Source organism: Sus scrofa, chromosome 3 (genome assembly GCF_054392235.1).
Source record: "Sus scrofa isolate SSC_HxYL_T2T_F1_AM1 chromosome 3, Sscrofa_HxYL_maternal_Yorkshire_Landrace_v2.0, whole genome shotgun sequence".
NCBI lineage: Eukaryota > Metazoa > Chordata > Mammalia > Artiodactyla > Suidae > Sus > Sus scrofa.
The window spans coordinates 82,407,983-82,431,755 of record NC_139385.1 but is presented as its reverse complement, the minus strand read 5'-3'; the positions used below and the strand labels follow the sequence as shown (position 1 = coordinate 82,431,755).

Here is a 23,773-nt window from a genome sequence, read left to right as displayed (position 1 = left end):
AGATTTCTAACCATTGAGTTAATGAGACATACAATGAAAGCTTTTAGAGAATGCCAAATCAGAGAAACTTATTTTAAAGTACTCCTTACCTTTTCCAGCTCTGAATCTTGGAATGGGAATTGTCCTATCACCTTTTTATACATCTCTTCACTTGTTACTGGTATAGGACTATAGTTGTCAGAATCAAGTATGTTTCTATAAAGAAAACAAAAGAGGGAAGGAAGGGAGGGAGGGAGGGAAAAAGGAAAGAGGGATGGCTTAATCACTATAATGACCTTAAGTAATTTTCAGGTGAACTCCAATAGTTGTATGTATATACAACACAACTCAAACGTTTCCTTGTCCTATTCTATTCCTTTTTACCATACAACTATTTGGTTTCAGGTAAAAACATCTTTAAAAGAAGACAGAAAGAAAATTATATTCTGAAACAAATGGAATACAATTATAAACATGACCTCAAAGTACCTGAGGTTCACAGATCAGACAGAAGATTTAAGGCAACATGTTAATGACTTAAGGTAAGTGAGAAGTAGAAAAAGGAATGTGAGCTCTGGACAAGGCAAAGCGGTTTTCTTTAAATAAGATATATATATTCAGGACACCACTGTAATTTACTTGAATTCCCAATCATAACCTGGATCACAGCTAGAAAATACAAGCCACATATACTTATTGCTTATAACATCTGAAAAACCTTAGGTACAAAGGTAGATGCATGCACACATACATTCTCACACAACTCTAGATAATTTCTTACCTGAAAATACCTGACCATTTCTTTAACAAAGTTTCACTGTATTGATCTCGGATTTCTAAGAGCATGTCAAAAAGCTGATTTACAGGAAAACCATACACCTGAAACAAAATAAGAAAATAGCTTCATTTTTTATAAGGTGATTTTTTTTTTAGCAACATGAGAGAGATTAGGCATTGAAAGATATTGTTTTTTGATCAATTGAAGTAAAACCATTATAAAAGAATCTTTCATTCTCACCTAATACCTAGTGTTTTTAATCCAGAATTAAAAGATGTATACCCAAACTTCCAAGCCAGTCAGAAAAAAAAATTAAAAGATGAACATTAAAGATAATATACACTGGGTATAACTGTCAGCTAAGTTTTCCTCTACAACACCTTCTATAACTCTTAGCAACCTTTAGGAGTAGGGAGAAAAAACGAAAATGCTACCAATCTCATCCACTCCTAATGCTATTCTGTTGTATACAATATGTGGTTCAAAACAACAATCAGTATTCAAAATGGTAGTTAAGGAACTCCAAAACCACTCAGACACTACATCTAAATTAAGGACATTTTGAAGAACTAAGGTAATGAGTTTAATTGACTCGATTTGGGAAAAAAAGGAGGGGGATAAGAACTGTTTATAAGAACATGAATGGTCAAGGTGATGACTAGGAAACAGAAATAAAAAGAGATAAAAAGCTCTAGGAAAAGAAGAAACACAACTAAAAACTAAAAGAGATTTGCTCAACCTTAGACAGACAATGAAAAGATTTACAGCTGATGAAATACTCATCTAGATAAAAATATAAAACAGAAGTTACAAACCTGAAGTGTGTCAGCAAAAAGCACAATGAGGTTCTTCAAATCTAACACGAGGTTTGGATCAGAGCAGTAAGACTAAAGGAAATAAAAGACAATGAGAAGAAACGTTTTTATTAAAAATAAAACTAAATTTTGATTTACTTTGTTTAATGCTTCACCTGGTGAAGGCTCTCTGGAAAGCCTTCCTGGTTTAACACCAGATTCGACCAGGGAAGAGCTGAGTACAGATTCCAATGAGCCATGATCTATATTTTTAACACATTAACTAAGCACTTTAACTCACAAAGCTGGGCCAAAATGAACAATAAATGAGAGAACAAAAGTGATAAAATAAAAAGCAGAAATTAATGACATAAAAAAGAAATGAAAGATTTGATCAATGAAACCAAAAGCTCAAGTTAAAATAAAATGAATAAAATAGACAAATCTGGGAGTTCCCATCATGGCTCAGTGGTTAACAAACCTGACTAGCATCCATTAGGATGCGGGTTCAATCCCTGGCCTCACTCAGTGGGTTAAGGATCCGGCATTGCCTTGAGCTGTGGTGTAGGCTGCTGACACGGCTCAGATCCCATGTTGCTGTGGCTGTGGCGTAGGCGGGCGGCTATGACTCCAATTTGACTCCTAGCCTGGGAACCTCCATATGTCACAGGTGCGGCCCTAAAAATAGACAAAAAGAAGTAGACAAATCATAGGTAAGTCCAATTAAACAACGAAGAGAAAACAAAACTAAGTAACGCAAAGAATAAAAAAGATGAATATAAATACAGAGGAAAATGAAAATTACAAATAAAGCCCATGTACAATCTTTTATCAGCAAATTTGAATACTGAAATAACATGGAGGACATCTCCTATAGGCAAGCTACAAAGACACATATGCTATTATTTTTCTGTGATTCTGACATTCAAAATCTCACAATTATACTTGCTCTCTACTAAATCACTCAATTCCTGAACAAGGTGCATTGAATTCTCTCACAATGGCTTGGCCCATCAGTTTCTCTTCCCACTATCAACAGTTCCTGTTTATATACCTACTGATGCTTGTTTGTTCCTAAACAGTAAAAGTGCTGTTTATTTTTGGTGGGTTAAAACTAGTATCAAAAGAAAAAAAAAAGTTTCACTCTTCTCTTAATGGTCCTCAATTTCAATCCTGTTTGCCTTGTAGAATAGTGCTGTTTCTGCCTCTCATTCTTTATTTCCAATCTTTCTGTGCATTCTAAACGGAGGAATATCTCAGGAACGAAACTATAAAACTTTCTACGTCTGATATTTCTCATGCATATTGACCTATTTGGACCTATTCCAGCCATCTTATTGTAAGTTTTCTATTTTCAATTACTTCTTCTAATTTTTTTTTACTTCTTTTCACATTTTTCACCAGATTAGTTTTGTCAAATTATCTTATACTGGTTATTAATATGTTATATACTTTCTGCCCACTGTTTATTTGAAACAATCTGGAGTTTTCATTTTAAAAATGTTTTAAACATTAAGCCTCTCTTCTTGTAGGGATACTTTTTTTTTCATTTTTTAAAAAGTCTTATTGAAGTATAGTTGATTTACAATGTACAGCAAAGTACTTCAGTTACTTTTGTGTATACACATGAACTCTTTTTCAAATTCTTTTCCTCTATAGATTATCACAAATACTGGATAGAGTTCCCGTGCTATACAGCAGGTCCCTGTTGGCCAGTCATTCCATATACCATGGTGTGCATATACCAACCCCAAACCCCTAGTCTACCCCTCTCAGATATCTGTCCCCTTTGATAACCATAAGTTTATTTTCAAAGTCTGTGAGTTTCTTCTGCACTGCAAATAAGTTCACTTGAATATTTTTTTTTAGGTTTCACATATCAGTGATATCACATGATGTTTGTCTTTCAATCTGAATAAATTCACTTAGTATGATAATCTCTAGGTCCATCCATGTTGCTGCAAATGGCATTATTTCATTACTTTTACAGCTGAATAATATTCCATTGTATATATGTACCACCTCTTCTTTATCCATTCTTCTGTCAATGGACATTTAGACTACTTCTGTATCTTGGATACTATAAATAATACTGCAATGAACATTGGGGTGCATAATTCTTTTCAAATTATGGTTTTCTTCAGATATATGCCCAGGAGTGGGATTTCTGGATCACAGAGTAGTTATATTTTTAGTTTTTTGAGGAACCTCCATACTATTTTCCGTAGTGTTCCAATTTACATTCCCACCAACAGTAAAAGAGAGTTCCCTTTTCTCCAAACTCTCTATAGCATTTATTGTTTGTAGACTTTTTTTTTTTTTTCTTTTTTGGGCCACACCCACAGCATATGGAATTTCCCGGGCCAGGGACTGAATCCCAGCCAGAGCTACAACCTACATCACAGCAAAGAAGGATCCTTAACCCACTGTGCCAGGCTGGGGACTGAACGGTCACCTCCACAGAAACATGCTGGATCATTAACCCACTGCACCACAGTAGGAACTCCATATCTTGTGTAGACTTTCTGATGATAGCCATTCTGCCTGGTGTAAGTTGGCACCTCATAATAGTTTTGATTTGCATTTCTCTAATAATTAGTGAGGTTAAGCATCTTTTCATGTGTTTTTTGGCTATCTGTATGTCTTCTTTGGTGAAATATCTATCTAGATCTTTTTCCCATTTTTTGATTGAGATGTCTGTTATTTTAAATATTGGACTGTGGGTAGTGTTTGTACATTTTGGAGATTAATTCCTTGTTGGTTACTTCATTTACAAATATTTTCTCCCATTCTGTGGGTGTTTTTCATTTTGTTTATGGTTTCCTTTGCTGTGCAAAAACGTTTAAGTTTAATTAGCTCCCATTTGTTTATTTTTGTTTTTATTTTCATTATTCTAGGAGGTGGATCTGAGAAGATCTGATTTGACCCCTAGCCTGGGTACTTCCACATGCCATGGGTGTGGGCCTAAAAAAGATACACACACACACACACACACACACACATACACACAAAACCCAGTGGGCACTGAGAGCACCTATCTCAATATAATAGGTTGTAGGGATTCTTAATAACATTAAACTTTACAAATAATCAAACAATCAGTTATTTAGATTTATCTATGAGGTTTATGCTCATTTTTTACACACATCTTATTTAATCCTATTCCATCTTATATTTTGGATTTCTTTTTCATTTGTGGTAAAACACCAATATGACAGGATGGGTGAAAAGTAAACTTTGAATCCTCGTGTGTTTGGAAATGCCTTTCTTTTAACTCAAACTAAAATACACAATTTCAGATGTGAGAAAACTACCTGCCCTCATTTACCCGGCCTGACAAAAACATGCATCCTTTCAACTTTCATAATCTAGTCTTTTTTCACTGCAGGAAAATTTATTTCTTTTAATTATTAAATTCCCCTCCTTGTGACGGTCCCTTCTTTCTAAATATCCGTTAAATACAACCAAAAATCTACATCGATCATCCATGTTTCTTAATTTTCCATCCGTATTTTCCAACTCTTCATGTCTTTGCTCTATATTTTAGGATATATATCTGACTTTGTTTTTTGATTAGAGAATGATATAGAGTTTTATCTACTTAATCTTTGAATTAAATTTCTCTATTATGGTAGTCATAAATTTCCAAGAAAATAATGTTTGTCGGAGTTCCCGTCGAGGCACAGTGGTTAACGAATCTGACTAGGAACCATGAGGTTGCGGGTTCAGTCCCTGCCCTTGCTCAGTGGGTTAACGATCCAGCATTGCCGTGAGCTGTGGTGTAGGTTGCAGACGCGGCTCGGATCCCGCGTTGCTGTGGCTCTGGCGTAGGCCAGCGGCTACAGCTCCGATTAGACCCCTAGCCTGGGAACCTCCCATATACCGCGGGAGCGGCCCATGAAACGGCCAAAAAAGACAAAAAAAAAAAGAAAATAACGTTTGTTTTTGACTTCCCCCTTTTTTGGCTTCCTTCTTTCCTTTTCCTTCTTCTATAGTTTTTTTAAATTATAAATATAGAACATATAAAAAATAATGAATAGAACTTGTATGTACAATTTTACCAGGCAAACAAAACTGAACAGCACCAGCATGCCAGAAGCACCCAGATGCTCTAACACAACTTATTTCCTCCCCACTCAGGAAACCAATATCATGACATATATGATAATTATTTCCATGTTTTTCCTTCATTTTCTGTTTCTTTGTACTTTTAAGAAACTTTATTTTATAGCAATTTTGCATTTACAGATAAATTTTGCAGAAAGTACAGAGAGTCCCCCTGTATATCTTTACACTGACACTCATGCGCAGATTCCCCTATTATAACAACTTGCATAACATTTGGTGGTAACATGTGGTACAGCTGATGAACCAATACTGACTCATTATTAATAACTAAAGTCCATAGTTTACATTAGAGTTTACTCTTTGTGTTATATAATCTATGGGCTTTAACATATGTATAATGACATATTTCATCCCATTACTATACTATAGAGAATTAGCTTCACTGCTCTAGAAATTCCCTGTCTTCCACTTATTCATCCCTCCACCCCTCTCCCAAGTCCTGGCAACCTTGCTCTTTTGACTATCTCCATAACTTTGCCTTTTCTAGAAGGTCTTATAGTTGGAATCATATGAGACTATAACCTTCTCAGATTGGGTTCTTTTATTTAGCAATATACATTTAAGCTGCCTCCATGTCTTTTTGGGGACTGATAGCTTATTTCTTCCCTACCATTGAATAATATTCAATTATAAGGATGTACCAGAGTTTCTTTATCCAGTCACCTACCAAAGGACAACTTGCTTCCAGGTTTTGTCTATCATGAATAAGCTGCTACAAACATGAGTGGGAAGATTTTTGTGGTAACTTAAGTTTCAATTTACTTGGCAAATACCTACATTGCACTTGCTGGATTGTATAAGACTATTTTCTTTTGTAGAAATTGCCAAACTTCCTTCTAAGCTGGATGTACCATTTTCCATTCCTCTCAGAAATTAAAGTTCTAGATGTTCCACATTCTCCTCAACATTAGTGTTGTCAGTATTCTGGATTTTAGCCATACTAATGTGGCTCCTTGTTGTGTGCAGTGGTAGATCACTGTTGTTTTAATTTGCAATTCCCTAATGACATGGTTGTTGAGCATCTTTTATAAAAAGATGCTTTCTTGCCATTTGGTGTTCAGAACTTTTGTCCCTTCTTTCTTGTGTTGTTGAGTTTTAAAAGTTCTCTATATATTTTTAATACCAGCCCTCTATTACTGTTGAGTTTTAAGAGTTCTCTATATATTTTTAATACCAGTCCTTTATCAGATATGTTTTGCAAAGACTTTCTCCCAGTTTGTGGCTTGTCAGTTCATTCTCTTTATTTCTTTGTAACACATAAATACTCGGCCTCACTCAATATTTTCTTTCTCAACATTATGTAAATGGAAGAAACTATGGATAATTTTATGTCTTGCTTTTATAATTCAATATTTACTTGTGAAATTCATCCATGCTATTGTATATAGCTATAGTATGGTCACTTTCATGTTGTATAATATTCTGTTAAGAGTTTAACTCAAATTGTTCATTTTATTATCAACTGACATTTAGATCATTTCTAATTTTGAAAATTCAACAATGCTAGAATAGATATTCTTGAATGTGTATTATGGTGAATTAGGGCAAATTTCTCAAGTGAGTATAGTTAGGAAAAGAATTTCTGGTTCATGAGGCTCTTTAATTTTAGAAGATAATGTTAAAATTTTTCAAAGGGTTTTACCAATTTAAATTCATTCCCTTAGTAGTAATAAGTGTTCTAAATGCTTCATGTCTTTATCAACATTTTTATTACTAACTCTTATGTGTTACCTCATTTGGTTTTAATTTGCATGTCACTGATGCACTAAATCTGAGCACCTTTCACATGTTTCTCAGCCAAGTGAATTCCTTCCTTAGTGAGGTACCTCTTTAAATCCATTGCTTGTTTCTTCTATTGAGATTTCTGTCTTTATTTTAATGATAAGTAGTGGTATTCTTTATATATTTTATGTAAGTTCTTTGCCGATTTTGTGTGTTAAAAATATAATTTCTCATTATATAGCTTATTTTTTACACTTTTTGTTTTTTTCTTATAGTTTTTAATGTAGCTTGACATTTAATGTATGTATCTTTTCCTATATGGTTAGTGCCTTTCGTATTTTAGTTAGGAATTCCTTCCCTATCGTGAATCATAAAGATATTCTTTAACACTATCTTCTAAAAGATTTATAGTTTTACTTAACATTTTGATATGTTATCAACCTGAAACCCATGTGTTGGTATATTATTGTCTCCATACTAATAGTTGGTTGTCCTAGTACTATTCATTGAAAAGTCTGTCCTCTGCCCACTGATCTGCAATCCCATCTCTTCTATCAATATCAAAGATCTTTTTCAGAGGCTCTATAATCTATCCCACTGCCTATCTAATGACAGTATCAGAGTGTCTTATATTGATATGATTTTGAAATTATGTTTCAATAACTGGTAGAGGAAAATGACCTACCTTATCTCAAACTTAGGGAGTTTCTTAGCTGTTCTTGGATTTTGTACTGGCTTAAAAATATTTAAATCAGGTTGGAAAGGTACTCACCCTCCCAAAAATAAAATTATTGAGACTTTTAATTAAATTTATAGATCAATTTTGAGAGAATAGATAGCTACAATAAAAACTCAATAACATGGTATTTCTCTCAATTTTATTTAATTCTTCTTTAATCCATTTAGTTTCTCAAAAACATTTTAGAATTTTATCCATGGAGGTCTTAAATATCTTTGCTAGATATTTCTACTACTTTTTATGTATGCTATTGAATCAATTTGATTTTTCAAAAATTTAAATTTTTTCAACTTTGATTCCTGGTTTATAAAACAATTGAATTCACATAATGACTGTGTATCAGTAAACTCACTAACCCCTTCCATTAATTGTAATTTTTCTATAAATTGCTTTGAATTCTCATTGTATAAAGATATATCATTTGCAAAAATGATAATTCTGTTTCTTTCAAAGGTTTATTTTTTAATTTATTTATGTTTCCTCACTATTATTCCTCAAACACTTCATACATAAGAGTACCTCAAATCCCTTGCACTACTGTTCCTTATACCTGGAATGTTCTCAATTGATTTTTACATAAATAGTGACTCTTGATATTTAGATCACAGAATGCCACTTCAGATAAACCAGTCAAAAACAAGTGTCTTGTCCTAATCTATCACTCTGTTTTAAATTGTCTGCATTGCATTATCATTGTCTGATATTCTTTTTATTTATTGGGAATGTCCCTCAATTAAAATATAACTCTTTGATAGCAACACAATGAATAAAAGTATAGTTAATTCACTACCTGAAATAAAGTAGATTATCATCAAAAATTTATGCTATCATAAAATAGATCAATAGATTGTGGAAACTCATAATTAGGCAACTTATTGAAATGCTGTATAGTAAGAATAAATCTATGAACTCCAAATGAGTATTAATAGTCATTTTAGAGGCAGTATGGAGTAGAGGCTAAGAATGCCAGTGGGCTCTGGAATCATACCATCAAGGTTTGAAACCAAGCTCCATCTTTATTGGGTGACATTAGGCCGGTTCCTTAGCTTCTCTGACATTGAGTTCCCCAGAATATATGGTATATATAAAAATAGCACCTACTTTATAGGGATGCATTGGGAATGAAATACATATGAAGTACACAATATAATGACAATGTTTAAGACATAAAGAGAAATCAGTAAATGTTAGCTGTTGTTTTCTTACTGCATAGAGCATCCACAAAAGAGAGCTTAGTGTTAGAGAACATGCAGTTTTAAATGGCTACTTCTAGTATCTTTGACGGAAATGGCTCCAAATAGGTGATTCCAAACAATACACATATGATGGTTTTAAAGCAGTAGGAAGACTGAATGGTACAGAGATAATCAGCTTGAAGTAAGAACTTCTCTCGGGCTTTGTACATACCGAGTGAGTACGGAGTGCTGCAATGGTTTTTGAAAGTGCCATTTCCCACAGTTCATCTATGTAGGCTCTATTTACTAAGCCCTGGGTTGTATGTAAGATGTGATCTTCAACCACAAAAAAGCTAAGATTGAGGAAAAAAGAAAGCACAGCTGTCAGAAATTAGTTTGACTACTATCTTCAGGATATGACAAACATTTTAAGAGCTGCCATCAAATCTGAAGTTAATACTAGTCATTTTCTCTTAAGGATAGTGCTTGATATCACAAACAAAATCAGATTTCTTAGGGTTAGAATTATACCCCTAATCATGATATCATCCTAACCACGTCTACAAAAATTGGACTTACCTTTCTATTAAATGTTAACCATGTCATCCAGCAATTTCAAAAGGATGAAAAATGTTTACAAGTAAAAAAAAATTTTAAAAAAAAAGCCAATTTAAAAAACTAAACATTTTTTGCGGCTTCCCAATTTTTATGCATTTAAATTGTCTTCAGCTATCTTGCCTCAATATGTATACTAATTTTAAAAATTCTTTAAATTGTTATGATACATTTTAATCGAAGCTGTCAAGTACATTGAAAAAATCTAAATTTGGAAAAAAAAAAGAAATCTTATGGAACAATCTAACTCACTTCCCTTTCTTCTCACTGCAGTCATTTTCTTTGCAACTAGAATAAGCTGCCTATATTTAGGATGTTTATTTGGGAACTGCAATTCCATACTAGCATATATACTCTAGATAAAGGTGACAAGGCCCACTGCTTGTTTTCATAAATATTGTTTACTTGGAACATAGCCATGATCCCTCATTTGCATATTATCTATAGCTTCTTTCGTACTGTAATAACAGAGTTGAAGAGCTATAACAGAAACCATATGGCCTGCTGAGCCTTAAAATACTATACTATTTGGCCCTTTTAGAAAAAGCTTGCCAGCTTTTGCTGACTATTTGGTTCCCTCTTAACAAGAATGGGGAAACAAAACATCAAATATAATAAGATTACAATTCAATGTTTTTCTCCCTTAAGCCACAAAAAGTATTCTCCAACAATATAATGTTGAAACCAATAGACATTCCTCTAAAATCATCATAGTCAAAACTAAATCTTGTTCTAAGAATTTTAAAACAGAAAAAGAATTTCCCAAAGAACACTTGTGATATTTTTTCAAGTCTCACAAAAAGCATGTAAAATATTGAAAGTGTATAAATTAAAAAATACACACATATATACCCACCCTACAATTTGATTAAAATACTTCCTGTAGCCATCTAAAGTTTCATGCTGCAACGAAGCAAAGAAGAAAAAGGTTATTTCTGCTTTGATACATTAAGACAGTAAAAACCAACTAATTAATTTCTTAAGGCTCAATTCCCAAGTCTATAAGTTAAATATACTATTAGCACCTCTCTTATAGCATTACAGTGGGGCTGAAATGGAACAATACATATCTAGTACTTAGAACAATGCCTGACAGAGAGCAATCAACAGATGTTAGCTGCTACTTTCTTAGTGCAAGTCACACCTACCAAAAGTGGTCCCCAGAGTGACTGAGAATCTGGGGTTAATAGATGCATACTATTGCTTTGGAATGGAGAAGCAGTGAGATTCTGCTGTACAGCACTGGGAACTATATCTACTCATTTATGATGGAGCATGATAATGTGAGAAAAAAGAATGTAATATGCATGTGTGACTGGGTCATTTTGCTGTATAGTAGAAAATTGACAGAATACTGTAAAACAGTGATAATGGGAAAAAAAAATCATTTACAAATAAATCCAGGAGTTCCCATTATGGCACTGCGGAAATGAATCTAACTAAGAACCTTGAGGTTGCAGGGTTCAATCCCTGGCCTCACTTAGTTGGTTAAGGATCTGGCATTGCCGTGAGCTGTGGTGTAGGTCACAGACATGGCTCGGATCCTGCATTGCTGTAGCTCTGGCGTAGGCTGCTGGCTACAGCTCCAATTAGACCCCTAGCCCAGGAACCTCCACATGCTGCAGATGCAGCCCTCAAAAGACAAAAGACCCCCCCCAAAAAAAAAACCATCTTTACATAAAAAAATTTAAAAATTTAAAAAAAGAAAAAGCACATATGCAAAATAATTAAAAAGATACCAGAGAAGAAAAGTGAAAAAGGGGAAAAAGTAAAGGTGATGATCCTACCATGTTAGATGGAGGCTGGAGCACCAAACGAGCCTGTTTTCGCCTCTGTTTTCGGTAGTAGTTCTCAAATGTTTCCCGGGCACCCTATAAAACAAACGAAAGGAAATGGGTTCATGCAGTAGGGCCGCTTATTTTAGTATTTCATGGAAAAAGAGACACTCCCAGATCTGAAATTGAAGCAGCCCATATTTCTCAAAATTGGCTATTTTAACAATGATATCATTGAAAAATAAAAATAATTATCACAATTTATTGAACCTTAGTTATAAATCCCAATAGATCTGGATACAAAAGATTCTTATGAAGAAACTACCAGAACTCAATGCCCAACACACCAAAGCTGGTTTCTGGATCAATTATCACAGATTCACAGAATGAAGACAAACCTACAGTCTTATAGGTTATAACTGTTGAGAAAATAGTTAAATAGTTCTAAAAAATTTCATAGAACATTCCAGAAGAACAATGCAAAATGAAAACTAGTCTCAAATAAATCATGAGCGAAGGGCCAAAGGGAGGCAGGAAAAAGGTATGATCTGAGAACAATAATTCAGTCTTCCCAGATGGAATATAATTTAGCATAGAATTAATACCAAAAAGGAAGAAACAAACCCCTGGAAATTATTAGTGCACAGTTTCCACCTTTCATTTAGGGTTTCCGGGCTTAAACTGAAACATGCTCTAGAGAATAGAGCAAACTCATGAGCCCTATAACTGGGGTTGAATAATGCTCCCTCAAAATTCATGTCCTTCTGGGAATCTCATGATCTGACCCTATTTGGAAATAGGGTCATTACGGATACAGTTAGTTAAATTAAGACGTAGTCATACTACGGTAGGGTGGGCCCTAATCCAATATGATTGGTGTCCTCACGAGGAGAGGAAAACGCTGTATGAAGACAGAAACACAGAGAGAACATGATATGGTAATACCAGCAGAGATGGGAGTGATGAGCTACAAGCCAAGAAACACCAAGGACTGCTGGCCACCCCCAGAAACAAAGAGAGGCAAGGAAGAATTTTACTTAGAATCTCAGAGGGAGGATGGCCTTCCAATATCTTGACTTTGGGTTTCTAGCCTCCAAAATTGTGACAGAACAAATTTCTTTTGTTTTAAGCCACACGGTTTATGGTACTTTGTTACAGCAGTCCTAGGAAAGTGATATAGGCTCAAAGCTTTTAAAACATGATGCATCCCTACTATTAAACTCTACTCTCAACCCAAAACTTTTCTAAATAAACAAGAGTAGAAAGGGAGAGACCGTATTGTACAGTGGTTAAAAGTACTGATTTGGGGAGTTCCTGCTGTGGTGCAGTGAGTTAAGAATCCGACTACATGGAGTTCCCACTGTGGTTCAGCACATTACGAACTTTAGTATCCATGAAGTAAAGGTTTGATCCCTAGTCTCGCTCAGTGAGTTAAGGATCTGGCGTTGCCCCGAGCTGTGGTGTAGGTTGCAGATGCCACACTGCTGTGATTGTGGTGTAGGCTGGCAGCTGCAGCTCTGATTCAACCCCTAGCCTGGAACTTCCATATGCCACAGGTGCAGCCCTAAAAAAGCAAAAAAAGAATCCAACTATAGCAGCTCCAGTTCCTCCAGAGGTGTGGGTGTGAACCCTGGCCCATAGCAGTGGGTTAAATGATTCAGCACTGCCACAGCTGTGGCATAGGTCACAGCTGCAGCTCAATTCAGTCCCTGGCCCAAGAACTTCCATATGCTATGGATGTGGCCACAACATAAAAAAAAAAAAAATTAAGAAAGAGTGCTGATTTTGGAGGCAGAAAGTTTTATTCCAATCATGGTACTGCCCCTTATTAGCTGTATAGCTCATATGATTAGCTGTATAACTTCCCTTTCATTCATTTAACTTCCACTATTTAACTCTTTAACTTTCGCTAATAGAGGAGCTATGGTTTATACCTTTGCGGAACAGAGATGCCAGCCTCATGTGGTTCTTACAAGGATTTAGAAGAGTTATAAAGCTTTTAGAATAATGTCTGATAAATAATAACCACCACGCAAGTGCTTACTTAAAACATAAGTAAGATGAAAATCAGTGATGAAGTGAAAGCCCTGCCCATGTGAGGATAAATTCCATGCAATACCTAGTTCAGTTTCCATCACTTTCCCAAAAGTGTGAAGAATTTTATTCAACGTGACTTCTTTGCTGGATCCCTAAACTGGGAATATTGATTTAAGGTACTAAACCATGCAAACTCAATAGGGTAGCTCAGGGGTTGGCAAATGTTTTCTATAAACAGTAGGATAGTATGTATGGACTTGGTGAGCAACTGCTCAACTCTGCTGCTGTGGTACAAAAGCAGCCGTAGACAATCCATAAATGAGTGTGGCTGTGTTCCAATAAAACTTTATTTATGGAAACTGAAATGAGACTTTGATATAATTATCACCTGTCATGTAATATTAATTCCTCTTACAATTTTTTTAACCTAACCATTTAAAAATGTAAACATTTACATGTTATACAGATTGCATACACATTGGATTTGGCCCATGAGTCATGGTTTGTTAACCCCTGGTGCAGCTTAAAAACAAAGGTTTTAAAACACTAAATTGATTATAACTATACACATTTGAATTGTTCTGCCTATAACAGAGAAAAATCAAGCATTAAGACAGTTATTTCAAGGCTTTCTTAGTCCATAAGTGAGTGAGGTAGCAAATAATTCTATTTAAAAATAAGAAGTGGAAACTGCCTGTTGGTTTGTTAAATTTATTCCCAACTTGTCACCATTTCACAGCATAGTGGTATTATTAAATGTCAATTACATTCTGTACACACTGAAGGGCTTTTCATTTTAAGGTTAACAGCCCTAAAGGCCCTTTATTATTTTAGTGTGACGTTACACTTTCAACATGTTTTGGAGCCAAGATACACTTAGCTGAGAATTTAGGGAAAACCTCCTAATTAGAACATAGTATACTAAGTTAATTATTTGCCATAAATGATTGAAAATACACGAGATGAAATTCTATATAAAAAAAAATCATGAACCTCTGCTTAATTCTAAACTATATATATTTTGCCTTTCAATAAAATTAAAACATAAGAAAAGACCAATTTATCTAATAGGTGTGGCTTCCCCATTTACGAAAATGAGTTAGATTTTTCCCTAGCAGATGCTAAATAAATTCACCTCTGATTATTCTATTTCCTTTGCCAATTTTGTCAACTCAATGCTTACAGGTGGAATTTGAGAAACAGATGTCTGACCAATCCAGCTGAGCAACTGATGAAGTGCCTGCCTATTCACAAATAGGTCAACAGACAATGAACTATAGAGTTTTGCCTCAAGCTACTTTAATTACTCACATGAAAAACCAAAGAAAACACAAGCCAAAGAAAGCTACCTCAAGCCTAAAAGATATAAATAAATGGCTGTAAAACAATAGAAAGGCAAGTCAAAATTTGTTTTGTTTTTCATTTTGTCATTAGTATTGCAGTGCTCCAAAGGCTGGGTAAAATTTTATGCACCAATACACACAATATTACAGAAAAATAAGTCACTTAATGTAAATAAAGTGCTTACCATGTGATAGGCACTGAGAATCTTCTCACTGAATTTATAGTCTTCGGTGGGGGGTAGAAATTAAGCAAGTAATTATATCAAAATAAACTAGAGAATCCTATGGATTGGAGTCATATGTATGAGTGGTGTGTGTAAGAGGAATGTCAGAGAAAGATGTTAAGAAAAAAATTCCATTTACACTCATAATTGAAATAAATCAGGTAAGGAGAAAAGGGGGGAAAATATTCATTGTAGAGACAGAGAGGTTCAAAGACAAATGTTATCACATATTCCGTAAATTGAAAGAAATTCTTCATGGTTGGAACTTCAGAGTGTAAGGGAGAGGGATGAGATCCTGTCATGATGAGGCTGGAGGACTTTGTAAATAATGTTAAGATATGTGGACTTCAGTTTTAGACACCTGGAAGCTGTAATGCAGTGAGTAGAGGGAAGGAAGGAAAAATTAGCTACAAAAACATCGGCAGAGTCTGAGGTACATTTTGGAGGTACAAGCTGATGATTGAGTGAATATATGTGGTAAAGGACATAAAGGAAAGAAGCCTGATGTGAGGTTTCTAACATAAGTTACTGGTTTGATTGGTGGTGTCATTTGACAAGAGAGGAAACTGAAGGGATATAGAGTCGATTATTATTCATGGATTCCAAATTTGCATATTTGCTTACCTGCTAAAATTTCTTTGTATCCTCAAAATCAGTACTCATGTCACTTGTATTCAAGGACATGCTCAGAGGGGTGAAAATTCTGAGTTGCCCAATGCACATGTTCTTAGCTGTAGCCAAGCAAGGCAACACTCTCTCTTCTTATTTCAGTTCACAAACTATAAACAATTAGCCTTTTCATGGGCAATGTAGTGCCAAGTTTTTCAAACTTTTGTGCTTTCTTGAAAAATTGGGATATAAATAAGACAACATTTTATTAGTTTCAGATGTACAATATAATGACTCAATATTTGTATTTTCTGTGAAATCATCACCATGATCACCAATGATCACGAGTTAACATTTGTCACCACATAGTTACGCATAGTTTTATTCTTGTGATGAGAACTTTTAAGATCTACACTCTTTGCAAATTTCAAATATATAATGTAGTATAACTAACTATAGTCACCATCCTATATATTATATCCCCAGGATTTATTTGTTTTATAACTGAAAGACTGTACCTTTTGACTACCTTCGTTCAATTCCCCCAACCCCTACCATCTGTCTCTGGCAACCACCCATCTATTCTCTGTATCTGAGTGTCTAGATGGGTTTTGTTCATTTGTTTAGATTCCACATACAGTGAGCCACTATAGAGTATGTGTCTTTCCCTGTCTGACTTATTAATGTCCGTTCACTTATCGCAAATGTAAAGATATCATTCCTATGTATAAATAAATAGTATTTTATTGTATATATATACTACATTCTTCTTTATCCATTCATTCACTGATGGATATTTAGGTTCTTGCCATATCTTGTCTATTATAGATAATGCTGCAAGGAACATGAGTATGCAAATATCTTTTCAAGTTACTATTTTTGTTTTCTTTGGAAAAATACCCAGAGGTAGAATTGCTGAATCATATAGTAATTCTATTTTTAATTTTTTTAAGAACCACCATACTGTTCATCATAGTGACTGAACCAATTTACATTGCCACCAACAGTGCACAAGAGTTCCCTTTCCTCGACATTCTCGTCAATACATTATTTCTTGTCTTTTTGATAACACCTGTTCTAACAGATAAGGTGATATCTCATTGTGGTTTTGATTTGCATTTCCCTGATAATTACTGATATAGAGCTCCTGTTCATGTACCTGTTGGCTCTCAGTATACCTTGCATTTTTTGTATTTCTTCCTGGTGGTTTTGCTATTTAAAATAGCCCCCAAACAAAGTACTGAAGTGCTATTTAGGGCTTTAAACTCAAGAAGGCAAGATGTGTCTTACAGGGAAAGCACATTTTAGGTAAGCCTTATTCAGGCATGAATTATAGTTCTTTTGGCCACGAATTCAATGCTGATCAATCAATAATATATGTTAAATAAGGTATCTTTAAAGAGAAACACACACACACACACACACACACAAAACAAGGTTATTGGTTTGGGATTGGTTGAAAAAAATGTTGGGATCAGAAGCTCATAGGAACTTAACCTTGTATTTCTCCTAAGAGCAATGGTTCAGTATTCGTTAACCCAGTATTTACAGTAACTACACAGAATATAACTACCATGAATATCAAAAATTGACTGTACTTGGAAAAACTGATAATAATGACTTCCATATTGGATATGCCTGGCTCTTTCTTATAGTAAGTATATAACTTTTAATATCACCTGCTTAGAGAAGATTTTTCTACACGCAATTTAAATGGAAAGTCTTACTTAATATATAAACCTCATTGAATTATTTGCATAGCACATATCTCCCTTTGACATTATATTGTTTATTTGTTTATTGCCCACCTCCTTTCACTAAGATGCAAGCTCCCCGAGAACAAGTTTCTTGTTTCTCTTACTGTTGTGTTCATAGACACTAGAATAACTGCCATTCAACATATATTTGTTTGAAAGTTGATTAAAAGTATGAATAAAATATTACTCAATATTTTATGACTCCATTTTTATATATGTATTTTATCTGCTATTGCAATAATTATTTCTTTATAATTATTCCTACTCATCCCGTTGTTTTTCTATCTCTATTATTTTAAAGATTTGTGTCCCCATTTTACGGAGGTTATATCTTTTTCATATCAAACAAATTTCCTAAATTTTCTTTTCGTTCCTACAGAAAATCATTTTTAGAATCATGGTTCCTCTCAATTTTTAGGATGATGCCCCTTGTCCCATTTTTATTTAAAATTTTATTTCAATTCAATGTCATGTGAATTATCAGCCTATTTATCGAGTGCTACAAGTTTTCAGACTTTAATGCATCTACATTATTTTAGAAGTTAATAAAGACTTAGAAGCCAAGGCTTTATTTAATGTTTTCTAACATTGTGTACATTACATCTGAAATTTAACTTAAATACTATAGTTTATATTATAAAGAAGTCTTCACGACAAATTTATCATTCACTTACAGAACAACTATGTAAGAAGAGCTCAATAGTCACAGAACACATTCTAGTTTTTTAAAACTAGAATACACCACAGCCTACAGCACAGCCACAGCAATGCCAGACCCAAGCCGCATCTGCGACCTATGCCATAGCTTGCAGCAATGCTGGATCTTTAACCCACTGAACGAGGCCAGAGATCGAACCCACATCCTCGTGGATACCAGTTGGGTTCTTAACCCACTGAGCAGCAACAGGAACTCCAAAATGTATTCTATTTTTACTTAATGCCAAAACAAAAGAAAAAAATATTATCCATATTCTGTTAACCACTTCTTCACTTCACTGGGTGCTTTATTTTATAAATTCATATTTAATGTAAATATGATATCACCTTGTATGATAAATTTGGAGAAAGGCACTAAAACACAAATGCTCCAAAAGCTACTACCAATTCCCCAAATCTAATCTAAATCTAATTCTAGCACTAAATTTTATAAGGAAATAACCTATTTCTCCTCAGGCTACACTAGAAATAGTTATTGTTTTAAATCTTTTGCTTTTAGCTGTGTTTTCTATATTGTCTCCCTTTTTTTCTGTTTGTTGTCTTTTTGTCTTTTCAGGGTCGCCCACCCACAGCATATGGAGATTCCCATGCTAGAGATCGAATCGGAGCTACAGCTACTGGCCTATGCCAGAGCCACATCAACAACAGATCTGAGCCAGTCTGCAACCTACACAACATCTCATGGCAACGCCACATCTTTAACCCACTGAGCAAGGCCAGGGATCCAACCCACAACCTCACAGTTCCTAGTCGGATTCGTTTCTGCTGTGCCACGACAGGAACTCTGTTTCCCTCTTTTTTAATTATTGTTAATTACAAAAGTAAAACATGTAACTTTTTTAAAAATCAGATAATACGTATCAGGCAAAGAGGGGGAAAAATAGGCCATTCACACCCTAGTACACTATTGGTGGGAATGTACATTGGTTCAGTCACTATGCAATACAATATGGAGGTCCCTCAAAAAGATGAAAATAGAACTACCATGTGATCCAGCATTTCCACTCCTGGGTACACATCTGAAGGAAACAAAAACTCTAGTTTGAAAATATACGTGCACCCCAATGTTCAGAGTTGCATTATTTACAATAGCCAATATACAGAAGCAAACTAAATCACAACCAGTAGATGAGTTGCCATATATACATATCATAGGATAGACTGCATGGTACATACAATGCAATATTACTCGTCCATAAAAAATAATGAAATTCTGCCATTTTTAAAAACATGAATGGACCTAGAAAATATTATGCTTAGTGAAATAAGTCAGACAAAGAAAAATACTGTATGTTATCACTCATACGCAGAATTTAAAAAATAAAATAAACAAAAGAATACAACAAATCTGAAACAGATTCATAGATATAGAGAGCAAATTAGTGGTTACCAGTGGGAAGAGGGCAGGAAGGAGGGGCAAGATAAGTGTGGGAGATTAAGAGGTACAAACCACCAATGGTATAAAATAAATAAGCTACAAGGATATATTTATTGTATAGCTCAGAGAACAAAGCCAATATTTTAATAACTGTAGTGGATATAACCTATAAAAAATTTTATAATACATATACATAACCTATAAAAATTTTCAATCATTATGTTGTATACCTTAAACTAATACTGAAAATCACCTGTACGTCAATCTATTAAATAAGTCATTCAGTATCCCATCACCTGGAGATAACTGCTGTTTACAATTTGTTGTACTCCCTCACACATATTTTTTGATTCCAAACAGACAGATATTTCACTTATACACACATGTGCATATACACATATACAAGTAGGATCATATTGTACATACTCTTTTCACTTTTGCATGCAAAAATGTTTTCTAGAACACCATAATTCAGTATGATCCACTTTTCCTGCACAACACTGTTCCAACTTCCTTTCTTCAAACACATGCTATAAACTGTCACAAAAATGCTGGAACAAACATGGGCTTTGAATAAATGTTTAAAAATAAAAATAAAAACACAAGTGACAACTTTGAATTCCCCATGCGTCTAGACACTTGTCTGGATATAAACATAGGAAACATACACAGTATTGCCACTTAATGTGGGCAAATGAGTGAGGCTTTTTGTTTTTGTATGTAAAAGTGACAAAATCTGTTACTAACAAACCTAAGTCTAATTTTAGCTGCTATAGGCCACAAAGGTGCCCTAGTAATCAAATAAGTCAGGTGCATGTGATCCTTGGTCACAGTGGGGAAACAGAAGTCCAAATGAAAGACCTTCCCTGGATTTCTTTTTCGTCATAAAAATAACAATGTATCCCATGCACAGGAATATCCTGAACATTTCATACAATTTCCAAGTCCCACGTCTCCAGACATTAGTGGAAATCTACATGTCTAGTTTTGTGAAAACAAAAAAACTTATGCTGGGACAACACTACTTCATATGGGCAATATGTCTACACAACTGGGAAAGAGGTACAGACCTTCTATCTTCATTAAATATTTACTGTGCCATTTATCTGGCTAAACAGCACTTCATCTAGTGCTGCATTCCTGTAGAGATGGATATGAGGTCTACTAGAGAGTAGGTAGAGTACTTCTCATCCATCACAATAACAGAAAATTAACCCCTGGATTCAGAAATGGCTAAAGACAAGCACACAAAGAACAAGGGAGGGAAATGGAAGGAAGGAAGCACACACCATTGTTCTTCAGGCTTTGCCTACAGGAAGCAATATTTCCATTTGGTTTTGGGCAAAGCCTGTAATTTCACCACCCTGACTGCAGCTGGAGAACTCCCTTTTAACTGTCCAGCATCCAAGTGAAGACAGGTTTATACAGAGTGTTTAAAAAAAAAGAACCCTGAAAGGGCCGTTTTAATTTGCTTCCCTGTGAAAAGGGGAGCACATATCATAGGGCCCTGTAATGACATTCAGCGGGATATTACACTTCACCATATGGCTAATTTGCACAGCAGGATTTTCTTTCATTAGAACTGCCCTAAAGATCAGACTACAGAAACACATGTAAAGAACCAACCCAAGATGTCGCCTATTGCTTAAATCTAGAAACATTCATTTGATTCACAGATGTAAAAGCCCACTCGGAAAGTTCCCATGGCAAGGTCATTCAAGTGTGGTGGAGATGGCATGTGTCATAGCTCCACTTAACCTATAACAGGGCTTTGAAAAATGTCTAGAGTTCAAGAACCACAACACTGTCAAACACCTCAAAAAAAAAAAAAATCTAAGCATGAGGAAAGGATACTTGCCATTTTAGATAATTATGAAAGACAAAACAAACAAAAAAAACCATTACTTTCCAAATGTCGCAATTCTTGATATCACTCAATTAGGCTACAAAGTAAATCTATATAAACTTCTGACCCTTTTTGAAGAGTGCAAAGGCAGTCCCTCTTTCCAACAGAATCCTGTTTATTTTTAAGACGGCTCTTGTAACTTATGTTTGTCTTGGCATTTCCTCTTTCTGCCATATCCTAAGCCCGAGCTATAGAAAAAAACAATCCCCTCCGGGAAGGACAGAAGTCTGCAGAATTTTTAAAAAGAAAAAGAAAGAAATCTGATGTCTAATGATTATGGAGTAGTTGAGTCTGTGTTTTTGAAGAAAGTAAACATTATGATTAACAAACTTGGGCTTTGTAATTAGCTTCCCCCTTTCATGAGAGAGTGTTAATTTATTAAATATTTTAACAAAGAGTCTTTTATTATCAGATTCAGTTTGGCTGGCTCCTTTCATAGCATTACCAATTACAACCAATAAAGCTTTAATTGATGACTACTTTTTATAACCTCTGACCCAAGATGATAAACAGTCATACCTTAGAAGCAAAAGGGTAGACCTCAAAGGGAACAGTGTCTTAATCATGCTTAGCAAACCAAACTGCTTAAAATTACAGCCTACCTACCTGGCTAGAACAAAAACCCAGACTTCCTTTATGACTAAGGTAATCGATTAGGAAAAAGAACTAGATTTCACTTTTAAGGTAAGTGTCCCTTTTGTTAGGGAACTGCTAACCTGAATAACCTGAATATACATACAATTATATGCACATACAATGTGCTAATCATGTTATAATTTAATGTATAAACAATTAGCAAGAGAATTTTGCTTTTTTCATGTTTTTTTCCTAGTTTTATTGAGGAATAATTGACTTAACATCTCTGTATAAGTTTAAGGTGTACAGCATGATGGTTTGACTATGATGACTAGAAGTCTCTGCTAACTCACACCTGTCAATCTTTTAAAAACTACTGAAGTGTGTCACAATTTAGAAGTTTAAAATTTCCCAGACAATCTCTTAATCTGTTTCATGTTGCCAAATGAATAGGGCCTCTGAAAAATTACAAAAGAACTCACAGGAAAATGTAGCATCTAAAAATGTAAATAAAAATAATACCATCATGTCACAGTTGTTACACACAGTCACTTCATGGAGATGAAAGGCAATGAGACATTATTAATAGTTCTCCATTAACAATAAGTAAATGGAAAGTGCTGGCTTAAGGACAATATAAGATTTTATACAAAAAGAACTAGGCATATAGCTTTTAAGTGACTTCTCATGTATATTAAAGGAAGTCAATGCCAGGAAAAGCACAAAATCTGAGGCTCAGCCTAAGTACTTTATAAACTGAAAGAGCTATACACGTTGTTTTTATGATATATAAATGTATGTAATGGCTGCTTTATTAAAGACACATGGCTGCTCCCTACATTTCAAAATCAAATTTGCCACACACACACCCCCAAAAGTAGCCCTTTATACAGTTAAGTGCGGATGGGGGAAATTTTATATAAATAAAACTATGCCTTTTCTCCCCATTAAGAAATGAGACAAATTCAGAATGTAAGAATAAAAAAATCTGTCATACTGAACTTCAGATGTGCAGAAAAATAGACTACCTAAAAATGGATAAATGTACACATATTCAGCCAACATTTGGTTAAAAAATGTAGGAATACAAGAGGAAAAAAAGGAAACAAAATCGAATAAAATTTACTTTAATACCAACTTTTAATTAAACTTTCTATTATGGGAGAATTGCAGTTTTATATGCAATTATAAGAAATAGCAGAGACAGATCCCATGTGCCTTTACTTGGATTTTTCCAATGGTGAACATCCTAGAGAAGTAGAGTGCACTACTGAACCCAGACATTGTCACTGATACAGTCATTCCAGGCACACAGTTCCAAAACTATGGATTCCTCAAGAGTCCTCTTTATAGACATATCTACTTCCCACCATCACCATCTTGACTTAACTCCTGGCAAGCAGTAATGTGTTCTCCATTTCTATAATTTTGTTATTTAAAAACTGATACATAAATGGAATTTTTAACCATACATAACCTTTGAGATTGACTTATCTCACTCAGCACAGCTATCTGGAGATT

At 34.6% G+C, this 23,773-nt stretch overlaps 1 protein-coding gene across 3 annotated transcripts in view; it reads right to left on the bottom strand.

Moving 5' to 3' along the window:
• The window catches only part of EXOC6B (exocyst complex component 6B), a 607,614-nt gene that overhangs the window by 285,845 nt on the left and 297,996 nt on the right, over window positions 1-23,773 (bottom strand). For all 3 annotated transcript variants that reach the window (XR_014841692.1, XM_085018912.1, XM_085018911.1), the window contains exons 9-14: window positions 11,718-11,801; window positions 10,787-10,833; window positions 9,548-9,668; window positions 1,573-1,644; window positions 761-858; window positions 90-195 (exon numbers count right to left, since the gene is read on the bottom strand). Coding sequence is in view for 2 of the 3 variants with exons in the window: in XM_085018912.1 (XP_084875038.1) it covers window positions 90-195; window positions 761-858; window positions 1,573-1,644; window positions 9,548-9,668; window positions 10,787-10,833; window positions 11,718-11,801 (528 nt within the window). In the remaining variant the exon portion in view is untranslated. The remainder of the gene's footprint in view (window positions 1-89; window positions 196-760; window positions 859-1,572; window positions 1,645-9,547; window positions 9,669-10,786; window positions 10,834-11,717; window positions 11,802-23,773) is intronic.